The 26154-nt window shown below is 36.3% G+C and overlaps 2 protein-coding genes across 3 annotated transcripts in view; one reads left to right on the top strand and one right to left on the bottom strand.

Moving 5' to 3' along the window:
* Positions 1-8805, top strand: part of LOC101702361 (ATPase PAAT-like) — a 29171-nt gene extending 20366 nt beyond the window's left edge. The window contains exon 4 of the mRNA XM_087185194.1: positions 8624-8805. The gene's annotated coding sequence lies outside the window, so the exon portion shown is untranslated. The remainder of the gene's footprint in view (positions 1-8623) is intronic.
* CUNH10orf88 (chromosome unknown C10orf88 homolog) overlaps positions 4899-26154 on the bottom strand; it is a 22848-nt gene continuing 1592 nt past the window's right edge. For both annotated transcript variants that reach the window (XM_004838773.4, XM_087185191.1), the window contains exons 3-6: positions 25285-25357; positions 22615-22821; positions 11471-11919; positions 4899-6018 (exon numbers count right to left, since the gene is read on the bottom strand). In XM_004838773.4, coding sequence (XP_004838830.1) covers positions 5784-6018; positions 11471-11919; positions 22615-22821; positions 25285-25357 — 964 coding nt within the window. In that variant the 3' untranslated portion in view covers positions 4899-5783. The remainder of the gene's footprint in view (positions 6019-11470; positions 11920-22614; positions 22822-25284; positions 25358-26154) is intronic.

Below are 26154 nucleotides of genomic sequence, written 5' to 3'. Positions count from 1 at the left end.
GGAGACGACTACAATGCAGAAAAAGGAAGGGACAATCTACACTTTCTGCTCAGTTTCTGAGTCATGGTGAGAGAAAGGAGGATCGAATCTACAGGGACACAGTGAAAGTAGGCAACCCCAGAGGACTTCTGGGAGAAATGCACCAGTAGAATAGATCAGCTGTACACTACAAGAGCTGGTGGGTCACTCCAGTCCAAGTGTCTGCCATATCCCCTAAGAGAGTCCCTGGTCGTATGTCATTCTAGGGAGGGGCAACTAAGCCTGGAACTCAAAACAGCCATGGGTTGGTGTCACCTCAGAGTTCCTAGTGCTAAAGTCAGACAGAGACTGGGTGTGGAACAACAATGGGAGATGTCCATAGTAGGGAGCCATGGTCAGGCTGGGAAGAGACACCAAGAGTGATATGAGCTAAACGACTCAGGATCCATCTGCATGACCAGAATTTCTTTAGATTTGAAAGTCCCAGAACTGGCACCATGTCCTAATCCTACTGTTGGCTTGCTGGAATTATCCAGCATGGATCTGGGCTCTGACTTCCTCCTTTGTCTACCAGTGAGAGCAGTCACACCTTGAATTAGACACTGCCACAAAACTATAGACCCCAGAAGATAACCACAGGCTTGAAATCAGAGAAATTTTTTTCTTTGCTTTTGGTCTTTTTTAAAATTTTTGTTCATTCGGGTTTTTTCCTTTTTTCTTTTATGGATTGCTTTTTTTGTGAGTGAACAATGATTTTAGTTTTTTGTTGTTGCTTTGTTGTTTTCCTCTTCTTTGCTTCCCTCCTGTCTTCTTCACCAGTTCCCTGAGGCATAATTTTCCTTTGTCCTTCAACCTTGCTTCTAATATCTTTTTCCTCTTTCCTTTCTCTATTTTTTCTTCTCCCTTTAGTTTTCTCCCCTTAGGGTGAAATCACTCTATTAAGTGGATATTTACTGTATCTAATTTTCTGATTTATCTTAGATTTTTGTAATACAGCTATGAATTTTGTACCTAGGGTTAAATGTGGCAAATTATTAGTTATCAGTTTATCATTTTCCAGGCTGTTTGATGCTATTGTTATTACTGATTGTACTATTTTAGCCAAGGTGACATAGGTATTGTGATCAATTGGTTTTTCTTCTATGCCAATAACTAGATTATCTGAAGGTCATAAACAATACTACAGCCCAGTACCAAAGAACTAGGTGCTAGGCCAAACAGGAAACAACCTTTTATTCCTAATAAACAGAAAAGGCAGGATCCTGGACAGACTCAAAGGCCAAAATCCAGCTATGCCTAGAAGACATCTCTGAAAAGTAGTAATTTCCTTAAGAGGTCTCGATATTAACAATAAAGCTACTTACCATAAGCATTTTACAAGCCTCAACATAGAAAACAAACAAAAAGAAAATGAGAAAACATGGAAGATGCAACCCAACAACCCAACTTGCCCAAGGCAAATTCAGGGGGCTTTGAGATGGAAGAAACCAAAAGCCACCCAGCTGAACTTTCTGAAATGGTAGTAGAAGTAACAAAACAGATGAATAAGTCTCTTGACAAAACCAAAACAGATATAATTACACAGATAACTAAAGAGATGATGACCATATGAAGCAAATGGTTAGTGAATCTAGAGTAGATACAGATAATAAAATAGAAGAGCATAGGAAAAGACAGGGAAACCATGAATGCCCAAAATAGGAAAGAACTGGCTGCCATAAAACCAATTCAAATAGATATCCAGATTAAAATTCCATTGAACGTATATGGAGCAGAATTAACCAATGAGAAGATAGAACATCAGATTTAAAAGACAGGGTTACAGCTGGTGATCATCAAATGAGAGACTCCTTACAAACAGCAAGGGACCATGAAAAATCAATCCAATAGCTGCTAGATGATGCAAAGAAGAATATAAGATTAAAGCTTGTCCACAAAAGTAATAGCAGAAAACTTTCCAAGCATAGAAAAAGAATTTGACATATAGATAAGTAAGGAATATAGAACTCCAAATAGCCATGGTCAGAAAAAAACCACCAAGGCATGTAATAGTCAAGATTCCAGAGATTCAACACAAGAGCAGAATATTAAAAGCTGTTAGAGAAAACAAATCACCTATAAATACAAAGCAAAACCCATCAGAATAGACTTCTCAACACAAACCCTTAAGTCAAGAAGAGGTTGGAGTGAAGTATTTGAAGCCCTAAAAGAAACCTCCAACCCAGACTGATATACCTCGCAAAGTTATCTTTCAAAATTGATGACAAAATAAGATACTTCATGAAAAAGAACACCTGAAGAATTCCACGAACACAAAACCATCACTCTAAAAAGTTCTGAAGGGTAGTTTAGGAAAAGATGGGCCCAGGATATAGCTCAGCAGCACAGTGCCTACCTGTCAAGTGTGAGGCCCTGAGTTCAATTCCCAGTACCAAAAAAAAAAAAAAAAAAGAAAAAAAGAGAAAGACAACAATTCCAAAAGGGTATCAAAAAATGGAAAGATATCCCTTGTTTCTGGATAGACAGAACCAGTCAAAATAGTGAAAACGGCAATGCTTCCACTTAGATTTAATGCAATCCCAGTCAAAATACCAATAGCATCTCACAGAATGGAGAAAACAATCCTAAAATTCATATAGAAGCAGAAAAGACCTAAAACATCAAAAGCAATTCTAGGCACCAACAGCAAGGCAGGGGCATCACAATCCCTGATTTGAAGTTATACTACAAAGCTACCATAATAAAAACAGCATGGTACTGACATAGGAGATTAAGGCATGACAAAGCTGACTGGGGAAGCAGGCATGACCTGTTAATTACAAGATCCCAGAACACATGCACAGAAAAGTTCCCAAAGCCCCTCACCAGGACTTCTTGAGAGAACCCAAGCAGGTTTTCAATAGGATGGCCTAGACTTGACATCAGCCTGAGGTGTGGGATCCCAGCACCGCCTCTTAGGACCCATACATAGAAGTTCTCACAGGTTCAAGATTTGGACATATAAAAGCACACAAAGGCCAAGAAGAGCATGCTATCATGGCTTTCCTTATGACAGCCCACCCTGCTTTCTCTGGGGTGTTCTTTTACCTTGCCCTTTCCTCTTTACTCAGCCCACACTCACTCTGCAGTGCGTTTCTCTCTCACTCTTCACTTTTACTTTTTCAAATAAACTTTGCCACTGCTTTTTGCTCGTTTTGTTCAAGTCTTTGTCTGACATGAGAATCTAGAATCCAACGCCAGGAGAGGCCAGCAACCCAGAACCCAGTAACATTTAATTGGCGAGCCACTTTTAGAAGGAGCTACCCGGTAACATTTTGGCACAGCCAAGAGATTCCAATAGTAAGACTGACAAAGATAAGATCAATGGAACAGAAGATGCAGAAACAACTCCAAGCACACTCACCTACTTTCTTTTCAAAAAGGGGCCAAACACCTTCACTGGAGGAAAGATAGCCTCTTTATAAATGGTGCTGGGAAAACTGGCTTTCTACATGGCAAAGACTGAACCTAGATCTGTGTCTCTCACCATATACTAAATAAACTAATATTAAAATGGCTCATAAATCTAAATATAAAAACAATCTGCTAAAAGATAGAATAGGTAAAACTCGAAGACACAGGTGTAGGCAAAAACTTTATGAACAAAACCCTGATTTCATAGGAAATATTACAAAGAATCAGCAACTGGGATATCAAATTTAAAAGCTTTTGCACAACAAAAGAAACACCAAAAGAGTGAAGAGACAACCCACAGACTGGGAAAAAATTTTACCAACTACTCCTCAAAATACTAACATCTAGAATATACAAAGAACTTAAAAAAAACAGACCCCCAAAATTTAAACACCCAATCCAAAAATGGGCAACTGAAATGAATAGACATTTCTCAGATGAAAAAGTACAAAAAGCAAATAAATATATGAAAAAAATGTTCAATATCACTGGTCATTCAAGAAATATAAATGCAAATTAAAAGACTGAGATTCTATCTCCAGAAAGAATTGGCTATTACAAGAAATCATTAACAAATGCTGGCATAGCTATGAGGAAAAAGAAACCCTTTTCCACTGTTGGTGGGAGTGTAAATTGGTACAACCACTATGGAAGTCAGTATGGAGATTCCTCAAAAAACTAAAAGTAGAGGTTCCATTTCACCAGCTGTGCCCCTTCTAGGTATCTTCCTGAAGAGTTAAAAGCATCATACCAGTAATATATACATACTCATGTTTATAGCAGCACAATTTATAATAGCTAAGTCTTGTAAACAGCCCTTATGTCCATCAACAAATGAATGGATAAAGAAAACGTCATTTTTATATACAATGGAGTACTACTTTGCCATAAAGGATAAACTTGAGTCATTTTTAGGTAAATGGATCCAACTTGAGACCATAATGTTATGTGAATTAAATCCGACATCTAAATTTAAATATCACATTGTTTCTCTTGTGTGAGAAACCCAAAGGGTAAATAAGGACAAAAACCGAGGACAGATATTGGGAAATAGGAAGAATACGTTGAAATGGGGGGCGGGGGACAAGGGAGGAGGGAGGGAGGGAAGGGGAAAGACATTTTTTCAAAAGGGAACAGAAAGAAAATATGGAAAGAAAGGTTTTGTAAACCGGAGGGGGAAGAAGGGTTGAGGGGAATAGGAAAAAAGGAAACACATTATATACAAATTATATACAAGGGTACAAATTCCCTTTGATGAATGTGATTGTTAACTGTGTGCAAAAATGCACTAATAAAAATAACTTAAAAAAAAAAGAACAAAATAAAAGACTGTACTATATTGATGTACCAACTCCCCAAAGCAAATGTATTTTTGTATCACAAATATGTATTAATAAAAAATAAAATATGAAATATATAAAACAAAGATTAGTTGAAAGTAAGAGTTCCATTTACTTAAAACAAGGAGCTTTCAGAGAGGATGCATTTATTTTTACATGCAAATACATCACCCTTCAAAGTTCAGAAATTTAAGTCTGCTAAAGAGACTTGCAATTATTGATTCATAGGTCTTGATCCTTCAATTCTGATTCTTGGAACAGTACACTAAACATGTCAGAGAAGAATTCTGGGAGAATTTGTATCAGCTCAAGAAAAGAAAGGAAAGATTTTTCTTATACTGAGGTTACTGAAACCAAACAAAACAAATGCTCACTTTTTATATGAAACATCAAACCCAAAGTAATAATCCTAAAAAGGAATAGGCCAGTTCTAATTTTTACTTTCCTCCTACAGCTACATTACATGAAACAAATATTAACAGCACTGGTATAAATTAATTTTACACAAACCAAATATTGCATTTTATTCATTACCTCAGATAAGCAATACAAAATGCAAATTTGTGATCTTAAAGGTTCCAAATATTTTCAAGAATTAGAAAAAGGAAAAAATGAAATACTCTTATCAAGTAATTTTTTCATACTCTTAAGACTATAAAATTTTTATATAAATAAAAAACTCACTTGCATCAAACACATACATAATATAAAATACAAACTAATGAACTGCATTAGAAATCCTTAAACATTTAAGCAACACATGTATAGATAAATTACTGTAAGAGTGAAAAATATTGCAAACAAAAATAACCTGACTGTATTATGTTAATTCAGTGTACAGTACTGGATTTACAATAACAAGGGCAGTCAAAATGAACATTGAGGTCACTTTATGTAAGACAATGATCTTTAAAGAACGTTAAATACTTGCTATTCATAAACATTTTGGGGTTTTGGCTTTGTAATAAATAGGTAATAAATATCTGCAGTACAATGTATATATTGAGAAGCTTATCTTTCTCCATTTGAAAGTCTTTCTCCAGAGTCATAATGTGTTAGAGGCATCCCAGCAAGTGGAAAGTTAGGATTTTGTAACAAATCCATTAACAAAGCAATTTTATCATCTATGTGCTCCTGGAGTTTATATATTCGCTGGTCAATGTAGTCCATAAGTTTCTTTTCCATCAGTTCCATATTTTTAGAAAGAATCTTTTCCAAGTAGGAACAAATGGGCTGTTCTTCCATCCTGAAAACGAATTTTAAAAAGTGTGTCACTTTTCTCCAATAAGTAAAACAAGTCATGTAATAAGCAGCCAATATGTATCACTGAAATTTATATTCACAACAGTACTGTCTCCTTATGACATTTTTTCAGGTTCCACAATACATACACAACAGGTGGCTAAGTCCAGAATGTCCAATACACTCTTAATTCTTTTTATTCAGTATACAATTGAAGTGGGAATATAAAAGTGAAGATGAATCGTTAAAGAACAAGAGTTTAGAAAAGGCCTTTTTCTGGATGCTCTTTGAGGCGATACTCTTAAATAGGACACACATGTGTAAATACCAAATAGTTCCTCTAGTGTGAGAAACTGAAAGTGTAAATAAGGACTAAAAGGTATAATAGATAATGTGAATAGGAAGAAAAGGGGCAAAGGGGAAGGAAGTGGGAGGGCTAGGGGAAAGGACAGAAGGGAATGGGATTAATATGAGAAAATGCAAAACTGGAAACAAAGTCTTTGTAAATAGGGAAGGGTGGAGGGGTTGAAGGGAAGGCAGGGGAATGGGGAAAAAATAAGAACCAAGAGAGATTATTTATGTAAAGGTGCAAATTTCCAATGATGAATGTCATTATATTGTATACCTAAAATGTACCAATAAAATTAATTTTTAAAAAATATTTTTAAAAAAAGAAAAAGAAAAGGACTTTTTGGATTGTGAGTGCTAAATAAAACTGATCTTGCCCAATTTTTAAAAAACTGAACACATACATCTTCCAAGTAATCCTATAATTTCAAGCAGTTTCTTTCTTTCATACAAACAACCTTTCCAAAATACTGAAAGACTCTTTATTAACCCAATATGAAAATGTTTAAGAATATATCTAAGATGGGCAAACAAAAATGAAACAGTAAGTGAAAAGCACACCAATTTCTAAAATTCAGAGTGAACACCAGAATGATGAATCTCAGAGGGTGGTTCACAAAACCCTGAGGTTTCCGGTACTCTTTCAGGGTTTCAATGAGGGCACAGTATTTTTATACTAACAGTAAGATGTTATTTGACTTTTTCGTCTTCATACTTTGTGAATATACAGTGGTATTGTCCAGACATAACATGATGTGTAATGTTCTATCTCTGCTAACTAATAGAATTTTTAATTGTAAATTCTCTTTCCATGAATTTCATAAGGCAGTAGGCTTAGTATATAAATACATGCTTTTTGAGAGATTAACTCAGTTTGTTCTCAGAATTCCTCCTGTGTTACCAGCTATACTTGTTTATACATGCTATAATGTACCATGTATCAGAAAATTATCAGACAAATGCTAACATAGATTTTTATAAATTAAAATCATTCTCATTAAACTTTAAAAAAGAATTTGGCTATTTTTTTCATAAAGACTTATGTTAATACATAAAGCTTTCACTGTTATTTTCATTTTTTATTGTTATCTTTAAACAAATATTTTACATGGTTGCATACAAAGTTTTTTCTAGGGTCCCCAATTATTTTTTAGAACATAAAGACCACAAAGTTTGAGAAATCACTACCTTAGGATAATACACAAAGGAGGGTTTTGTTTTTCAAACTATTTTGAAATTTATAGATTCACATGAAGTTGCAAAAATGTGAGTTCCTCAGTAATCCTCATCTAATTTTTTCATTGGTAACATATTACTAAGATGTAATATCAAAACCAGCCAATTGATATTAGTACAATGTATGTATATAGTTCTATGCCATTACATCACATGTACAAGTATTCATCTAACTACCAGCATAATGAAGAGATGGGACTATCTTAACTACAGAGATCTCCCTGCTACCCTTTCATGGTCACACTCACTTTCCTAGTCCCCAGGTACCAGTAAGGTGTTCTCCACCTCTGTAATTTTATTTGGAGAATGTGATGTAAATGGCATCATATAGTACGTGATCTTTTAAGATTCTCTTACCACTCAATACCCTTGAGAACCACTTAAATTGCTGCTTTTTATTGCTGATTATCATAGTATATATGCACTCAGTTTCTTTAACTACTCACCTACTGTCAGGCATTTTGGTTGTTTCCAGTTTTAGGCTATTACAAATAAACCTTTTTTGAATAATTGTGTACAGTTTTTCATGCTGTCACAACCCTTCATTTCTCCAAGATAAATGTCCAGGAGTATGACTGTTAGCTCATATACTACTGTGTGCTTAGTGTATTTTTTAGTGTGGCTATTATTTTACATTCCCATCAGCAATGTACAAGATCCAGTTTTATATCCTTTCAGTACCTTGTGTTGCTACCTTATTTAATTTTAAATTTTAATCACTTAAATACCTAGGTAGTGATATCTTATAGTTTTAATATGCATTTCCCTAATAGCAACAAAGTCAATGTTGATCATCTTTTCCTGTTTGTCTGCTACTTGTATACCCTCTGATGAAATGATTCTTTATATCTCTTGCTCATGTTCTAATTAGATTACATTTTTTAAATGTTAAACTTTGAAAATTCTTTATATATTTAGATACAAGTCATCTGTTGGATGTATGATTTACAAATATTTTATCCCAGTTTGTGCTGTAACCCTTTTTAACATAAATCTTTTTCTTTTCTCTCTATTCTTTTTTTCAGGGAAATGAGGGGAGTACTAGGAATTGAATTCAGGGTCTCTGGAATGAGCTACATCTCCAGCCCTTCTTATTTTTGAGACAGAGTCTTCCTAAGTCAGTAAGTTTCCCAAGCTGGTCTTGAACTTGTGATCCTCCTGCTTCAGCCTCCCAGAGTGCTGGGATTATGGGCATGTGCCTCCATACACAGAGCGTATTTTAAACTCTCTTAAACAGGATCTTTCATAGGCAAAAGTTTTACATTTTCATAAGGTCTACAAACAGAGATGCTTTTGGTGTCACATCTAAGAACATTTCCCCAAGAGTTTCTCTCATATACTAGAAAAGTTTTACGTTTTACATTTTAGTCTATTATCCATTTGGTGTTCATTTTCATGTAAGGTATGAAGTTCAGGTCATGGTTCATGTTTTGGTTATGGACACTCAATTACCCTAGCACCACATGTTAAAAAGACTATCCTTCCTTCATTGAATTACTGTGCAACTTGGTCAAAAGTTAGCCAGTGTATATGTAGGGCTATTTCTGTGTGTTCTATTCTATTCTATTCTATTCCACTCATTTATGTATTGAGCCCTCTGTCAATACCACACTCTTGAATATTGTAGTTCTATGTCTTGAAATGTAGTAGTGATTTCTCTGACTTTAAAATATTAAAAATTTTTTTTTCTTTTAAAATATTTTTCCTGTTCTAGTATCTTTCCACTTTTTGGGATTTTTCTACTTCCAAATGTTATAATCATCCTATTGATACATATTTATAAAAACAATCTTGGACTTTTTATAGAAAATGTGTTGGACACATTTATCAATCATGTTGATGGGAAGCGGCACCAGGAAGGGAGGAGGGAAAAAGGAAGGAAGGAGAAAGGAAAGAAAGAGAATAGAGGGAAAAATGTAAACAAAGCTTTTGCAAATAAGGAAGGGAAGAGGGGTTGAAGGGAGGGGAGGGAAATGGGAAAAAAGAATCAAGATATATCATGTATAGGTACAAATTCCACACGATGAATGTTACCATCTAAAATATACCAATAAAATTAATTTTTTAAAAAAGCAACTACAAACTGTAACAAGTTATAAAAAAATTATGTTTAGTCTGTAAATCTATGAATATGGTATGTCTCTGCATTTTTTAAGGTATTCTGTGATTTCTTTCATCATTATTTTATAATTTTCACTCCACAGATCCTCTATATTAGTTTTATAGTTTAATTATTTTACAGGCTTATATATTTTATATATATATATCTATATGTAGGTTTCTTTGGGGTAATCTAGTTGTGTCAAGGTAATACTGGCTTCATAAAATGAGTTGAGAAGTCTTCCTTTCTCTTTTATTTTTTGAAAAGTGTGTAAAATAGGGGCTTTCTTTAAATGTTTGGCAGGATTCTCTAATGGAACTCTTTGGGCCAGGATATTTCTTTTTCATGACATCTGTAATTACAAATTCAGTAATTTTAGTCATTACAGGATTTTTCTATTTTCTATTTTATGTTGAGTTAGTTAGTTTGTGCTTTTTGAGGAATTAATCCATTTCTTCTAAGATGCTGCATTAATAAGCAGAAAAATGCCTATAATATTCCCTTATCTTTGAAATGGCCTCAGATCTATAATAACATTCCTTCTCCATTATATTCCTCATATTGGTGATTTATATCTCCTCTTATCTGACAATCTTGCTAGTAATTAATTATATTAAAACATTCCAAGAATTAGCTTTTGATTGATTTTATTGTTTTCTTGTTTTCAGTTAAATAGATTTATGTTCTTTATCCTTCCCTTCTTTCTACTTGCTTTGGGTTTATTTTGCCTGGCGTTTAAATTACAACCTCAATTTATTTAATAGTTATAAGACTATTCAGATTATCTACTTCATTTTTATTGAACAGTTGTGGTTCTGTGTTATTGATCTGAGAATTCTGCTCTTTTCTTCTTCTTCTTTTTTTTTTTTATTGGTACCGGGGATCGAACTCAGGTCCTTGAGCTTGTGCAGCAGGCAGTGAAACCACTGAGCTAAATCCCCGACCCCAATTCTGCTCTTTTCTAATGCAAGTATTTAGTGCTATAAATATACTTATCAACAGTTCCTTAGTTGTATCTTACAAGGTTTGATCTACTATATTTTCATGTATTTTTAAAATACTCTGTTAAGACTTCTTGAATAATAGATTTACACATATTGTTTAATTGCCAAGTGTTTGGGAACTTACTTATTTTTTTATTACTAATATATTTTTCTTTGGTCTTTGTAGTTAAGAGAAAATACTTTGTATGATTTAAATCCTCTTAAAATTCAGTTAGGTTTGCTTTATGATTCAAGATAAAATCTATCTCTATGAATCTTCCATGGATAATTGGAAAAAATGTGTATTCTGGTATTACTGGTATAGTCTTCTATAAATGTCAGTTCATCCATTAGTGGTTGGTAGTATTTAATACCAAACAAAGGTAACTCCCCTATTTTCAGAAGAAAACTGTAAACCAAGAGCGAACAGTCTAACAAAAAACAGTATAAGCCAAAACTATTACCAGAGTCATGAATTCCAATCTAGAACACTATAGTGAAACACTAACTTTCTACTCCAACCCTTATCTGAGGCTTATAATCCTTCCACAGAATACCTAAGAAGTGTGCAATATCTCCACTTACATGCATTTCTTTCAAAGCAATCCATTCTACTCTATAAATAGTTCTTCTCTGTAAGTACATTAATGGTAAAATGGAAAAGCTGATAAAATTTTCTCTGGAAAGAGATTTTCAGACAGTACACATTGAAACAAATCTGATTCCCTTCCTCTGATTATCTCTCCTACCAAATCTAAACTACATCTGCATTGAAATGAATTACTTACGTAACACCAACAATCCCTTCACGAGGCTTGGAGGTATGTTCCTGCGACTTGGCAGTATGTCCTACTCGGAGATGATTAACTTGACTGCATAAATTCTGGAGAAAGGGCAGCAGCTCAGAGTTGGACATATTTGAGTTGTCACTTGCTTTCTTTGGTAAGAAAGAAGACACTGCATTTTTAAGATCATTCTCAAGAAGGCAATGGTTTTGTGGCACAATTTTACACTCATGGTTTGTAGTATTTTCTTCATCAAGTGGCTGTGTGCTTTTATCAATGAAAGCCTTTAAATTTTCAGTCATCTTTGAAGATGTCAATCCAGTTCTAAAAGGAAAAGGTGTGGAGGACAACTTGTCTAAGGCTCCTGAAGTAGATGACTGTAGTGTAATCATGCGCGTGAATCCAGTGGTTCCCAAAACTGACTGAAGCTGTTCTCCAATGGAAATACAATTCTAAACAAGGTAAATAAGTAAATAAAGTTACTATTACTGTTAAGAATGAAACATAACTTTCAGAGTAATTACTAGGAGTCAGGCGCTATGCATTATTTCATTTAATTCTCAAAACACCCTCGTGAAATAGATATTACTATTCAATATGAAATTGAGGAGACTACGGACAAAGGGACCTGGCCAGGATAACCAGCTAGTCAGTGATAGATCTAGGATATAAACCCAAATAATGTAACGCTATAGTCAACAACTTTTAATCATTTCCTACAACAAATATTAAAATACTAACATGCATAATAAAATTCCACTGACATATTTTAATTTTTCACTGTAAAAGCCTCCTTTGTCAATGGCAATAAAATGTACTCTTACTTGAGTCACAATAATTGATAATTTTCTTAAAACTCAATTATATCATTCCCCAACTTTAAATCTATGTTAAACTATTCATTTTTACCTGGTCATATCTTTTTAAATGAGTTTCTCATGGAGGCTACACAGATAGGTTACACATTTAAAGTTAGATGTTCTGAGTTGGGACTCACGGAGGCCCTAGCACCCTCCTATTCTGACCCTGCGCTGCCACCTCTGGAGCAGCACTGTGGGCCTGGCCCTCTCAGTTAGGAGGGATCTGTCAGGACCACCCGAGTGCCAAATGACTGGCAGGGCCTGGCCGCCCTCTGGGACTCAGTGGCCAGCGCTACAGCATTGTTGCTTCTAGGCTGCCATACCACTGCCCCCAGTGCCAAGGAGCAGAGCTGCCCCCAGTGCCAAGAAAGAACCTACCGGGCTGCCGAACCACCGCTCCCAGAGCCAAGGAGCACAGCAACTCCCCCCAGCACCAATGAGGTGATACTTCTGGGCAGCCGAACCACCTCTCCCAGCGCCAAAGAGCAGAGCCACCCCCAGTGCTGAGGAGTTGAGCCAAGCAGGCGCCAGCAACACACACCCCTCCCTCCCCCTTGAAATGAGAAGACATGTAAATAAGTTTCAAAATCAGACTTCCAGATCACCTAAAGCAACCCCAAAGGGAAACAAGATGGAACAATCTGATACTCAACCACCTGGACTATCTGAACTAACAATGAAAGAGGATCTGGAAAAAATGAAATAAGAAATAATTTCTCAGATAACAGCAGAGATTGTGCTCATACTGCAAGACATGATTAATAAATCTAGTGAGGAGACATATTTAAAAAAATAGAGGATCTGAGGAACATGATGGAATCCCAACATAGGAAACAAATGGAATCCATAAAACAGATGCAAACAGATTTTCAGGAGATGAAAAACTCCACTGGAAGTTTACCCAGCAGAATGAGTCAATGTGAGGACACAATTTCAGATACAGAAGATAAGATTGCAATTATTATTATTATTATTATTTTGGTACCAGGGATTGAACTCAGGACCTTGCGCTTGTGCAGCACGCACTGGAACCACTGAACTAAATCCCCGGCCCTAGATTGCAATTATTGACCAGGAAAAGAAACATTTCTTTCAAATAGTAAGAAACCACGAGAAATCAATCTAGCAGCTGCTAGACGATGCAAGGAAGAATAATGTCAGAGTGATTGGAGCCAATGAAGAAACAGGAGAGAGTGCAGATGACATAAAAAACTATTCACAGAGGTGATGGCAGAAAACTTCCCAAACAGGGGAAAAGAACTTGGCATACAGATAAGTGAGGCATATACAGGACTCCAACTAGCCTTAACCCAAAAAAATCTACACATGGGCATATAATAGTTAAGATTCCAGAAACCCAACAGAAGAACAAAATTCTACAAGCAGTGAGAGAAAAGAAACAAATCCCATACAAAGGAAAGCCCATCAGAATCACAGCAGACTTCTCAATGAAAACCCTCAAGGCAAGAAGAGCTTGGAGTGACGTATTTCAAGCCCTAAAGGAAAAGAGCCTCCAACCCAGATTGATGTACCCTGCAAAACTATCTTTCAAAATTGATGGAGAAATAAGATACTTTCATGACAAAGAGCACCTGAGGAACTTCATGAATACCAAATCAGCACTCCAAAAAATTTTAGACAATATTCTAGGAACATACATTGAGGATCACAACCCCAGAAAGCCCAGCAGAATGAATCCACTGGGCATGACAAGAAATTAAATGGAAAGGGGGAGGATCCAACAAAAAGAAAAAGTCATGGCAATGATAAGTCAATACGTATCAGTTATAACCATCAATGTTAATGGTCTCAATTCACCAATCAAAAGAAATAGACTGGCAGAATGGGTCAAGAAGCAAGATCCAACAATATGCTGCATATAAGAAACACACTTAATTCAAAAAGAAACTCATAAGCTGAAAGTGAAAGGGTGGAAAACAATAATCCATGAGACAGGAAACCAAAAAAACACAGCAGTAGCTATCCTCTTTGGAGATCAAGTGGATTTCAAGCCAGCACTGATTAAGAGAGACAAAGAAGGACACTACATCCTTGTAAAGGGAACAATCCAAGAGGAAGAGATGACGATCATAAACATATATGCACCAAACACTAGTGCACCCAACTATATAAAACACATGCTAACAGACATGAAAAATCATATAAGCACTAATACTATAGTAGTGGGGGACCTCAGTACCCCGTATCACAAATAGATAGATCAACTAGACAAAAAACTAGCAACGAAATACTAGAACTCAAGCAAACTCTTGAACAAATGAACTTAACAGATGTTTACAGTGTTCCACCCCACAAAATTAGAATACACATTCTTTTTTTTTTTTTTTTTTTTGGTACCAAGGATCAAACTCGGGTCCTTCTGCTTGCAAGGCAGGCGGTGGAACCACTGAGCTAAATCCCCGGCCCAGAATACACATTCTTTTCAGCTGCACATGGGTTGTTCTCCAAAATACACTACATACTCGCTTGTAAAACATGTTTAAGTAAGTGCAAAGGAATTGAAGTTATCCCCTATATCAGACCATAGTGCAATAAAATTGGAGATCAACAGCAAAAGAAACCACAAGAATTTCATAAACACATGGAAATTAAACAACACACTTATGAATAACGAATTGGTCACAGAGGAAATTAAGGAAGAAATCAGACAGTCCCTATAATTAAATGACAATGACAATACAACATATCGGAATCTATGGGACACAATGAAAGCAGTCTTATGAGGGAAATTCATAGCAGTGAATACTCGTGTTTGGAAAACAGGGCAAGCCCAATTAAACAACCTGATGCTGAACCTGAAGCTTCTAGAAAAAGAAGAGCAGGACAAACCCAAAGTTCATACAAGGGAGGAAATTATAAAGATCAGAGCAGAAATCAATGCAATCCAGACTAAGAGAACGATACAAAAAAATCAATGAAGCCAAGAGCTGGTTCTTCAAAAGAATAAACAAAATTGGCAAACCCTTAGCTGACCTGGTCAAAAAAAAGGAAAGAAAAGGCCCAAATCCATGCAATTAGGAATGAAAAGGATGAAATTACAATGGACCCAGCAGAAATCCAAAGGATCATCAATACCTACTTCGAGAAGCCATATGGCACTAAAATGGAAAACACAGAAGAAATGGACAGATTCCTAGACACGTATGAATTACCAAACTTGAACGAAGAAGATCTAAAAATTCTAAACAACCCAATTATCAGTCAATGAAACCAAAAACTAAATAGTTAAAAACTTAATAGTTAAAAACTTACCAAGTAAGGAAAGCCTGGGTCCTGATGGCTTCACTGCTGAATTCTACAAGACATTCAGAGAGGAACTACTGCCACTACTGTTTAAACTCTTCAATGAAATTGAAAGGGAAGCAATACTCCCAAATTCAATCCTGGAAGCAAGCATCATCTTGATCCCCAAAGCAGAGAAACACCCAACCGAAAAGCAGACCTTATAGGCCAATCTCACTAATGAACATAAATGCCAAAGTCCTTAATAAGATACTGGCAAATAGAATGCAGAAGATCATCAAGAAGATCATACACCTTGATCAAGTGGGATTCATCCCAGGGATGCAGGGATGGTTCAACATATGCAAATCAATCAATGTAATACACTATATCAATAGAGCCAAGGACAAAAACTGTATGATCATCTCAATAGATGCAGAAAAAGCATTTCACAAAATCCAACACGCATTTATGATAAAAACCCTACAAAAAATTTATACAGTCTCTACCTCAATTTGATAAAAGTCACCTATGAAAAACCAACAGCCAGTATCATATTAAATGGTCAAAAACTGAAATCCTTCACACTAAAATCAGGAACAAGACAAGGATGTCCACTATCACTACTCTTGTTCAATAGAGTTTTGGAAACATTAGCCACTGTAATTAGATAAGAGAAAGTAATAAAAGGAATAAAGATAGGAAATGAAGAAGTCAAATTGTCATTATTTGCAGATGACATGATACTCTATATAGAAGACCCCAAGAACTCCACACCAAAAGTCTTCTAGACTTAATAACCAAATTCAGTCAAGTAGCTGGTTACAAGGTCAACACACAAAAATCAATAGCTTTCCTGTAGATGAACAACAGACTCACTGAGACAGAAATAGACCAAACAATTCCTTTCACAATAGCATCCAAAAAACTGAAATACCTAGGAATCAACCTAACAAAAGCAATCAAAGACCTCTTCTCTGAAAACTATAGCACTCTGAAAAGAGAGATTGAAGAGGATATCAGAAAATGGAAAGACATCCCTTGCTCCTGGGTAGGAAGGATCAACAAAGTGAAAATGGCCATACTTCCAAAACTGCTATATAGATTCAATATGATCCCAATTGAAATCCCAGCAGCATACTTTGTGGACCTTGAGAAAACAATCCAAAAATTCATTTGGAACAAGAAGAGACCCAGAATAGCAAAGCAATTCTAGGCAACAGAGACATGGCAGGGGGTGTCACAATCTCCAACTTGAAACTATACTACAAAGCTACTGTGATAAAAACAGCATGTTACTGGCAAAGAAACAGACCTGAGGACCAGTGGAACAGATTAGAAGATGCAGAAACTCCAGACACACTCAGCCACCTCATCTTCGACAAAGGAGCCAAACACCCTCACTGCAAGAAAGATAGCCTCTTTAATAAATCGTGCTGAACTCTAAGAGAAACCACCAACAGAGCTAACAGACAACCTACAATGTGGGAAGAAGTTTTTAGCAGCTGTACCTTAGACAAAGGACTACTATGTAGAGTATATAAAGAACTGAAAAAAATTAACACCCCCCCCCAAATTTAAAGACCCAATTCAAAAATGGGCATCTGAAATGAACAGACATTTCTCAGATAAAGAAGTAAAAGCAGCAAATAAGCATATGAAAAAATGTTCAACATCACTAGTCATTCGAGATATGCAGATGAAAACAACACTAAGATTCCACCTCACCCCAGAAAGAATGGCTGCTCTCAAGAAATCAACCAATAACAAATGCTGGCAAGGGTGTGGGGGGAAAGGACCCCTTCTCCATTGTTGGTGGGAGTGCAGACTGGTGCAACCACTGTGTAAATCAGTATGGAGATACCTCAAAGAACTAGGGCTAGGGGACACATGTGATCCAGCTATTCCCCTGCTGGGTATCTTCCCAAAAGAATTAAAAGAATCATACGGCAGTGATACATGTGCACCCATGTTTATAGCAGCATAGTTCGGAATAGCTAAAGCTTGGAAACAGCCCAAGTCCCCATCAACTGGAAACTGGTAAAGAAGATGTGGTGATTTTTTTTATAAAATGCAGTACTACTCGGCCATAAAGAACGAGAAACTAGAGACATTTATAGCTAAATGGATGCATATTGAGGCCATACTCCTAAGTAAAATAAATAGGACATACATGTGTAAATACGAAATGGTTTCTCTAGTGTGAGAAACTGAAAGTGTAAATAAGGATTAAAATGATTAAAACGAATAACTGATAATACGAAATAGGAAGAAAAAGCCCAAAGGGTTAGAGGAAATGGGAGGGGAAGGGGAAAGGAAAGAAGGGAATGGAAAAATTATGAGAAAAGAAAAAAAACTGGAAGTGAAGTCTATGTAAGTAGGGAAGGGTGGAGTGGGTGATGGGTGCACAGGTAATGGGGAAAAAATAAGAAGCAAGATCCATCATGTACAGGTACAAGCACCCAATGATAAATGTAAACGTATACCTAAAATGTACCAATAAAAGAATTTAAGCAAAAAATAAATACATAAATAAACGGTGCTGGAAAACATGGGTTTCAACTTGCCAAAGATTAAATCTAGACCTGTATCTCTCACCATGCATTAAACTAAAATAAAAATGGATTAAAGATCTAAATATTAAAACAGAAACGCTGAACCGGCTGGAACAGAGGTTAGGTAGAACTCTTGAAGACACTGGTGTAGAGATATTATGAACAAAACCTCAGTTGCCCGTGAACTAGCACAATCAATCAATAAGTGGGATCTCTTCTTATTAAAAAGCTTCTGCCGGACGGGGGATTTAGCTCAATGGTTCTGCTGCCTGCCTCCCAAGCGCAAGGACCTGAGTTCGATCCCTGGTACAAAAAATAAAAACCTTCTGCACAGCAAGAGAAACCACCAATGGTGTGAAGACAACCCACAATGTGGGAAAAAATTTTCACCTGCTGTTCCTCAGACAAAGGTCTACTATCTAGAATCTACAAAGAACTTAAAAATATCAGACGTCCCAAATTTAAAGACCCAATCCAAAAATGATATTCTGATATGAACAGACATTTCTCAGATAAAGAAGTAGAAACAGCAAATAAACATATGAAAAAATGTTCAACATCACTGATCATTCAAGAGATGCAAATGAAAACAACGCTGAGATTCCCCCTTACCCCAGAAAGAATGGCTGGTATCATGAAATCAACCAATAACAAATGCTAGTGGGGCTGTGGAGAAAGAGGAAAACTGCTCCACTGCTGGTGGGAGTGTAGACTGGTGCAAGCACTGTGGAAATCAGCATGGAGATACCTCAAAGAATGAGGACTAGAGGTCCCATTTGAACCAGCTATGAATACCCTGCTGGATATCTTCCCCAAAGAATTAAAAGAATCTCTGCCTCACAAGCGCAAGGTCCTGAGTTCGATCCTCGGTACCAAAAAAAAAAAAAAAAAAGAATTAAAAGAATCATACCACAGTGATATATGTGCATCCATGTTCATAGCAGCACAATTTGTAATAGCTGAAATTTGGAAGCAGCCCAACTGCCTATCAACTGGAGACTGGATAAAGAAAATGTGGTTTTTAATAAAATGGAATACTACTTAGCCATAAAAAATGAGAAATTTGTGACATTTATAGCTAAGTGGATGTACATTGAGGTGATACTTTTTTTTTCTTGTTAAATTCTTTTATTGGTACATTGTAGGTATACAGCACAATTACATTTCTCATTGAGAATTGTACCTTTACATAATACATCTTGGTTCTTATTTTTTCCCCATTCCTAGCCCTCCCTCCCTTCACGCCCTCCACCCTTCCCTATTTACAAAGACTTTCTTTCCACTTTTTCCATTTCTCAGCATTTTTCCTTTCCCTTCTTTCCTTTCCCCTGCCCCTCCCACTACCCCTACCCCTTTGGACCTTTTCTTCCTATTTTGCATTATCGATTATTCATTCTAATTATTGGTACATTTTAGGTATACAATATAATGACATTCATCATTGGAAATTTGCACCTTTACATAATCTCTCTTGGTTCTTATTTTTCACCCTTGGCCAGCCCTCCCTTCAACCCCTCCATTCCTCCCTATTTACAAAGATTTTGTTCCTATTTTTCCATTTTCTCATATTAATCCCATTCCCTTCTATCCTTTCCCCTATCCCTCCCACTTCCTTCCCCTTTGCCCCTTTTCTTCCTATTTCACATTACCTATTACATGTTTTAGTTCTTATTTACACTTTCAGTTTCTCACACCAGAGAAACTATTTGGTATTTATACATATGTGTCCCATTTATTTCACTTGAGAGGCTAAATAGGACACATGTGTAAATACCAAATAGTTTCTTTAGTGTGAGAAACTGAAAGTGTAAAGGACTAAAAGGTATAATAGATAATGTGAAATAGGAAGAAAAGAAGCAAAGGGGAAGTGGGAGGGGTAGGGGAAAGGAAAGAAGGGAATGGAATTAACATGAGAAAATGGAAACAAAATAAATAAAGTTAGATGTTCTATTGGCACACATGTGACAAAAGTGGTTAAAAGAGCACAGATGAAACTATGATATATATTTGGAGAGACAGGATATTTCAAACTGAGTGTCCAAGGAAGGTCTCATTAAGAACGTAACAATTAAGAAGAAATAGGAATAATAAGAAAATAGAGTATTACAGGAAGGGAGTTGTGGACAAAGAGAACAGCTGAGAATACTAAAGCCTTGAGGTAGATAGAGATCTGGATGTTTGAGCAATACAGAATGTCTATATTAAGGTACCCATGGAAATATGGCAGGCCATAAAGCTGAGGATGCAGACAGGGTCCAATTTTAGAAATAAACAAAGGAATAGGGATTAACTACAAATAAATGCAAAGGGAAGTAGCTGGGGGAAGGACAAAGTCTATCCACCCTTTGAGCTCACTGTGGCTGCAATGTGAAGGGTGGGTTGTAGGTGAGCAGAAGGTCCACTTAGGAGTCTCTGGAGGTATCCAGGTGAGGCAATGATGGGGAGAAAGAAAAATTCAGACTGCCACCTGTTTTGAAATGCACCTTTCTGTGGTTTCTATAATCTTCAGCTCCTTGATTCTCTAATTTTCCTTCTTTCCTGGTTCTCTTAACTTTTTCCATATGCCAGTACTAGAACTAAATCAATACTTGTAAATACAATACTTATAAATTCTTTTGGGGGGTGTGTGACTGAAACTAAGGCCTTTGCACAGAGTTACATTACCAGCCCCTGGCCTCTTTTTTTGGTCCTGGGGATCAAACTTGGGACCTTGCGCTTGAAAGGCAGGCAGTGGAACCACTGAGCTAAATCCCTGGCCCCACCTTCCTTTATTTTAAAATAAGGTCCTGCTAAGTTCCTCAGGTAGGACTCAAACTTGCAATCCTCCTGCCTAAGCCTCCCATGCTGGGATCACAGGCCTGCTCGACTAAGCCTGGCTATTTACAAGTTCTTGTGGGTTTTTTTGTTGCTGTTTTGTTTGGAGTTTTTTTTGAGATAGGATCTCACTATGTAGCGTTCAGGCTGGCCTTGAACTCCTGGAGATCTTCCTGCCTCATCCTCTTGAATGCTGGGATTACAGGCATGCACCACCACACGTGGCACAAGTTCTATACTTGTGTTATCTATATTAAATTTTCATACCAATTCTGGGATCTTGACAGTACTGCCATTTAGATTTTGCACATGAGAATTCATATCTAAAAAAAAATGACTAAACCTGCCAAAGGAAGCAGAACTAATAAGTGACAGGACAAGAACTGAAAGTCACTTAATCTCAAATCAGATCTATCTCTTGCTACTGGATCACAATGCTGTCTTTGTCCTTCTGGTTTCCTTTTTGTCCCCCCATATCCTACCGAATGTAGCTACTCTCCAAGGTCTTTCTTCCTGGCTCCAGTCTCTCCTTTTACAATATTCTTACCTTGAGTATATTTCTCAAACCTCTCTTCCAGCCACTGAATGTTCTACCTTCCCCAATCCTGTTTCCAAATAGTGTAACATCTTTCCAGGAATGTTTGGTTCATAGCTAAATTCAATATTCCCCAAACTAAACTCATTTTTTCCCAAGTGCCTTCTTCCTTTGGGAAGCAATTATATTATTGGCACCACCATCCTCAAAACTAATTTCACAAGTGACTCTATTTTCTCCCATAACACCAATATTTTTTTTTTTTTTGGTACCGGGGGATCCAACTTGGGTCCTTGTGCTTGCGGAGCAGGCGGCGAAACCACTGAGCTAAATCCCTGGCCCCCCATAATACCAATATTAAGTTAGCTGTCCAGTCCGAAAGGCTTGTTTCAGAATCTGAAAAACAAGCACCATGTTGCTATGTCTAACCTGAGACCTTATCAGCTCTTATCTGGATGAAGGAAATCCTATGCAAATCTACTTGTTGTATTTTCTTTTTTCTTTTTTTTTTTTTTTGGTACTGGGGATCAAACTCGGGTCCTTGAGCTTGCGAGGCTGGCGCTGGAACCACTGAGCTAAATCCCCAGCCCTACTTGCTCTATTTTCACTTTCCTTTGATTTACTATACAGGTAGCATTGGATTAAAATCTTTTAAAATGTAGACCAGAAACATTTACAAATTTACACAGCAGCCAAAGCTTTCTATCATGTAGCTCCAGCCTATTTTTTTCTTTGGTACCAGGGATCTAACTCAGGACTTTGTACTTGCCAGGCAGGTGCAGCGCCACTTAGCTACATCCTCAGGCCTCCAATCTACTTTAAACTTCCCCTGCATCTATTCACTCCAGAAATAAAGACAGTCTAATTGATCATCTTTGTACCTTCAAAGGTGCTTAAACGAGTGCTTTGTTTACTGAGGAGTTGCTTAATAAATACAGGGTGAATAAACGGGTGAATGAATTTATGAAAAATTGTTAAGATCTATAGCCAAAACATTTTGTAGGAGGGGTAACTCTACAAAATGTTACTTCTGCAAAACTAAAAGAAGATACTTATTAAAAATTAAAAGAGAAGTTAATACACTACCTTTCCTTCTTAATGGCTACTTTTGAAATTTTTAAGAAATTCATTTCTACTTACCTGTTGCTGAAATCTAACCATATTCATTAACTGCTGAGCTCCAGGTGATAACTTTGACCCCATGGACTCCATCATGGTTTGGACTTTGTCAAGGTCTATCCTTGATCCTAGAGCAGGACAGCCTGGTGAAGAATTTGCTGAAATTGGTCTCATATGCACCACAACTTTACCGATGAACACACACTGCTTTTCACCAAAGGACAGCAACTATTATGAAACAAAAGAGTTCCCAGAAACAATAATGGCTTTTAAAACAACTATCATTTAAACTCACGTCTTGACATTACCAGAGCAAGAATGAAGTACAGTATTTAAGAAACTAAAAATTAACTTCAAGTATATTTTTACTTTTCTTTAGACGAGGTAGGAAAATTCCAATTTGTCATGAAGCTCAGATGAACTACATAAATAAATAAATGCTTTCAATTTTGTAACTATCAACTAAACTAGGAAACTAGTTTTACTTACTAAATTTGAGGGAAAGTAAACATACCAATCAAACATACCAATCTGATACTTTAACATCCCACAATTTGCTATACTATTTAATAAAAAAATAAAGCTGTCCAGAAGCCCATACAGCACAGTATTTACTGTAATCCTAAATACAATTCATCTTTTAGAAACCAGAACTGTAAAGGAATGTCACTAAGGATAATCTATGATACCTGGTTATCATACATAAAGGTGAGTTCAGGGATTGTTATGTAACTCACTTAGTGTAAGTCCAGCTCGGAACCCAGCTCTTCTGGCTTCTATCCCAGCAGGTTTTCCATTGTTTTTGTTTTGTTGTTGTTGCTGCTACTTTTTGGAGATGCTGGGGATGCAACTCAGGGTCTCATGCATGCTAGAGGAATGCTATATAACTGAGGTATACCCCAGGTCTCCCTGTTTCACAGTCCATGTTTCTGAATCAAAAGACATTTTTGTGGATTTAGCTCAGTGGCACCGAGCCTGCCTTGCAAGTGCAAGGTCCTGAGTTCAATCCCCAGTACCCTGTGGGGGGGGGCATATATTTTATGTGTAGTAGTATTCACAACAGCATAGTAAAATGAAAAGTAACAGGTTATAAATCCAACATTCCTCGGTTTAAATTAGGACTCTACTACTTAACCTGTGTGACCCTGGGCAAATGCCAAAAGTGAGTCAGCAATAAAATAAAACAATGACTTCTCATAGTGGTTGGGGGGTTTATGTGTGAATATACAGTGTCTGTCACTGTATAGCTGTATAGCACTGTAAACACTGAAAAATCTGTATCAGGAACATTTATTTTTATTTTAATTTTCATATAGTAGTACTGCCTCAGAACAAGTCTTCATACATACCCCGAGAGGTTCCCTAAATGAAATGACCCATTGAGTGCCCATGTGGTTCCATAATACAGGTACAAAAAATATTCACCTTGACATATACACACAGACCTACATGTCACAGACAGATCAATAAACGCCCATGCTCAAAAAAAACTGTGTGGCACCAAAAAATGTGACACCCCTCACCAATTAAAGAAACACATACTAAACTCATATCACACCTCTCAATCCCTCACTATCCCCCTTCTGTTTTATATTCCCTGTTCCTTTTATTACCTTGAATATGGTCCATATTTAACTCATTGAGATTGCTTATCATTTGTCTTGTCTCACCAGAATACAAGCAATATGAGGCAGGTATTTCAATTTATTTTCTTACGGCTAATTCTTAAACGTGGTATCTAGAATCAAGAGGCACTCACATTTTTGCTGAGTGAATAAATCACTTTATTTAAATTGCCTTAGAAGCAACTGTTGTTGTTGTTACCTAAACAGTATTTTGCAATGTCCACTTCTGTGTTTGCTCTTTATCTGCTATGAAAATCACTTATTTTTTATCTTATTCTAAAAGGAAATGTCAGTCTTTTATAAGATATGATAGGGGCCGGGGATTTAGCTCAGTGGTTCTGGTACCTGCCTCGCAAGCGCAAGGTCCCAAGTTCGATCCCCAGTACCAAAATAAAAAAGAAAAAAGAAAAAAAAGAAAAATATAAGATATGATAATAAGCAGATTTTAGAGATTTGATAAATCCAAGAATTTGCTTTTTTCAGTATTTTAACTTTATCCATGAAGTAGACCTAAACAGCTTTCCCAAAGCTAATGTGCCAGTCAGCAACGAACTGAATATTCACAGCTTAAGACTCCCAACTCAGTATGCTATTCCTAGACTTTGACATCATTAAAGTTCTCCTTAGAAATACTTTTCATGCTGAAGACAACAGTCTTAAATATCTTTAACTTTTAATTTCTCCTGTCTGAAACTTCTTATTCCATTCTTTCTCGATACATAGGGCCAAAGTTTTGCTTATAGGTTTAATTTTTTATTTTTGGCACTGCAGTTTTATATAAAGGTAAAAAATGTTTTAGCTGAGTTTCCCAAGGCTTTGAAGTAAAGCAATACTATATTAACAAAATATTTTTTTACCTTCAATAGTCACATTTTAAATAGAGAATTCAGTGTTAAAAAGGATTGGTCATTTTCAGGAAAGTACTTTCCTTTTATACATTATTTTTGGAATAAACAAGGGACCATGATGGACTAATTTTATGACCAAATCAGCAGAAAATAAGTACATGTAGAACAAAAACAACTTAGTTCTAATTTATATTGGTTAAAATTTGGTGATGACTTACCTTTATTTTACATGCATGTGTTGAAGTTTCCAATTTTAGGTATTTTTTGTACAAAATGATTTTATCATGTTCACTAAAAATAAAAAAGAGTCTTTTAAAAGGCTTGTTATCACTTTTAACAGTTATATTTAAAAATACATGTTTCCAGGACAATACTTGAGATTTTGTTTTCCTGGTGAGGCACAGGGGGTTGGAGTTCCAGACTGCATTGTATTCCTGGAAGGACCACACTAGCCATTTACTAGCTTTATGTGAGAACAGAATGAGGTAACGTAGGTACAGTCATGTAACATATAACATATTTTAAAGCTCAATTAATATCTGATAATACTATTATTTCCAACATGCGGAGGATATAAAATAATTCAAATTTTCAGTTATATTAAAGTAAAGCTGGGCTACAATCTCTGCAAGACAAGAGGAAAAACCTCAAAATTTTAATTTTATAACAGGTCAAGAAGGTTACAGGTCAAAAGTAGGCTGCTGTGGCACAGTCACAGATTAATACACCATTTGGAATGGATTTTCTGGAAGAGAATGTCTTCAGTGCTCCAGACTGATTTTTAAAAGACAGAGCCCTGGGAGTGAAAGGAAACTAGAAATACTTATCAGGGCTTCATTCTAATAAAACTCTTCCACTAATTACCTGTGAACTACTACCAATTCACCTCCATTAAATTAGCCATAAATTTATAAAAGTAACAAGGTTTACCTAGACCATAAGAAACCTAACAGACTGACCTATGCCTACAGGTACATATTTATCTTCTCCTTCCTAATGTCTGGCTGGCATCAATGTCAGGAAATCAATCACCATCCCCAAAGCTGAGGAAAATAAAAACATAAATATACAAGAACACTTCTGTCTGA

Source organism: Heterocephalus glaber, unplaced genomic scaffold (genome assembly GCF_053883595.1).
Source record: "Heterocephalus glaber isolate CG9 unplaced genomic scaffold, H.glaber_assembly_v1.0 deba00001497, whole genome shotgun sequence".
Lineage (NCBI taxonomy): Eukaryota > Metazoa > Chordata > Mammalia > Rodentia > Bathyergidae > Heterocephalus > Heterocephalus glaber.
This window is presented reverse-complemented; position numbering and strand designations above follow the sequence as displayed.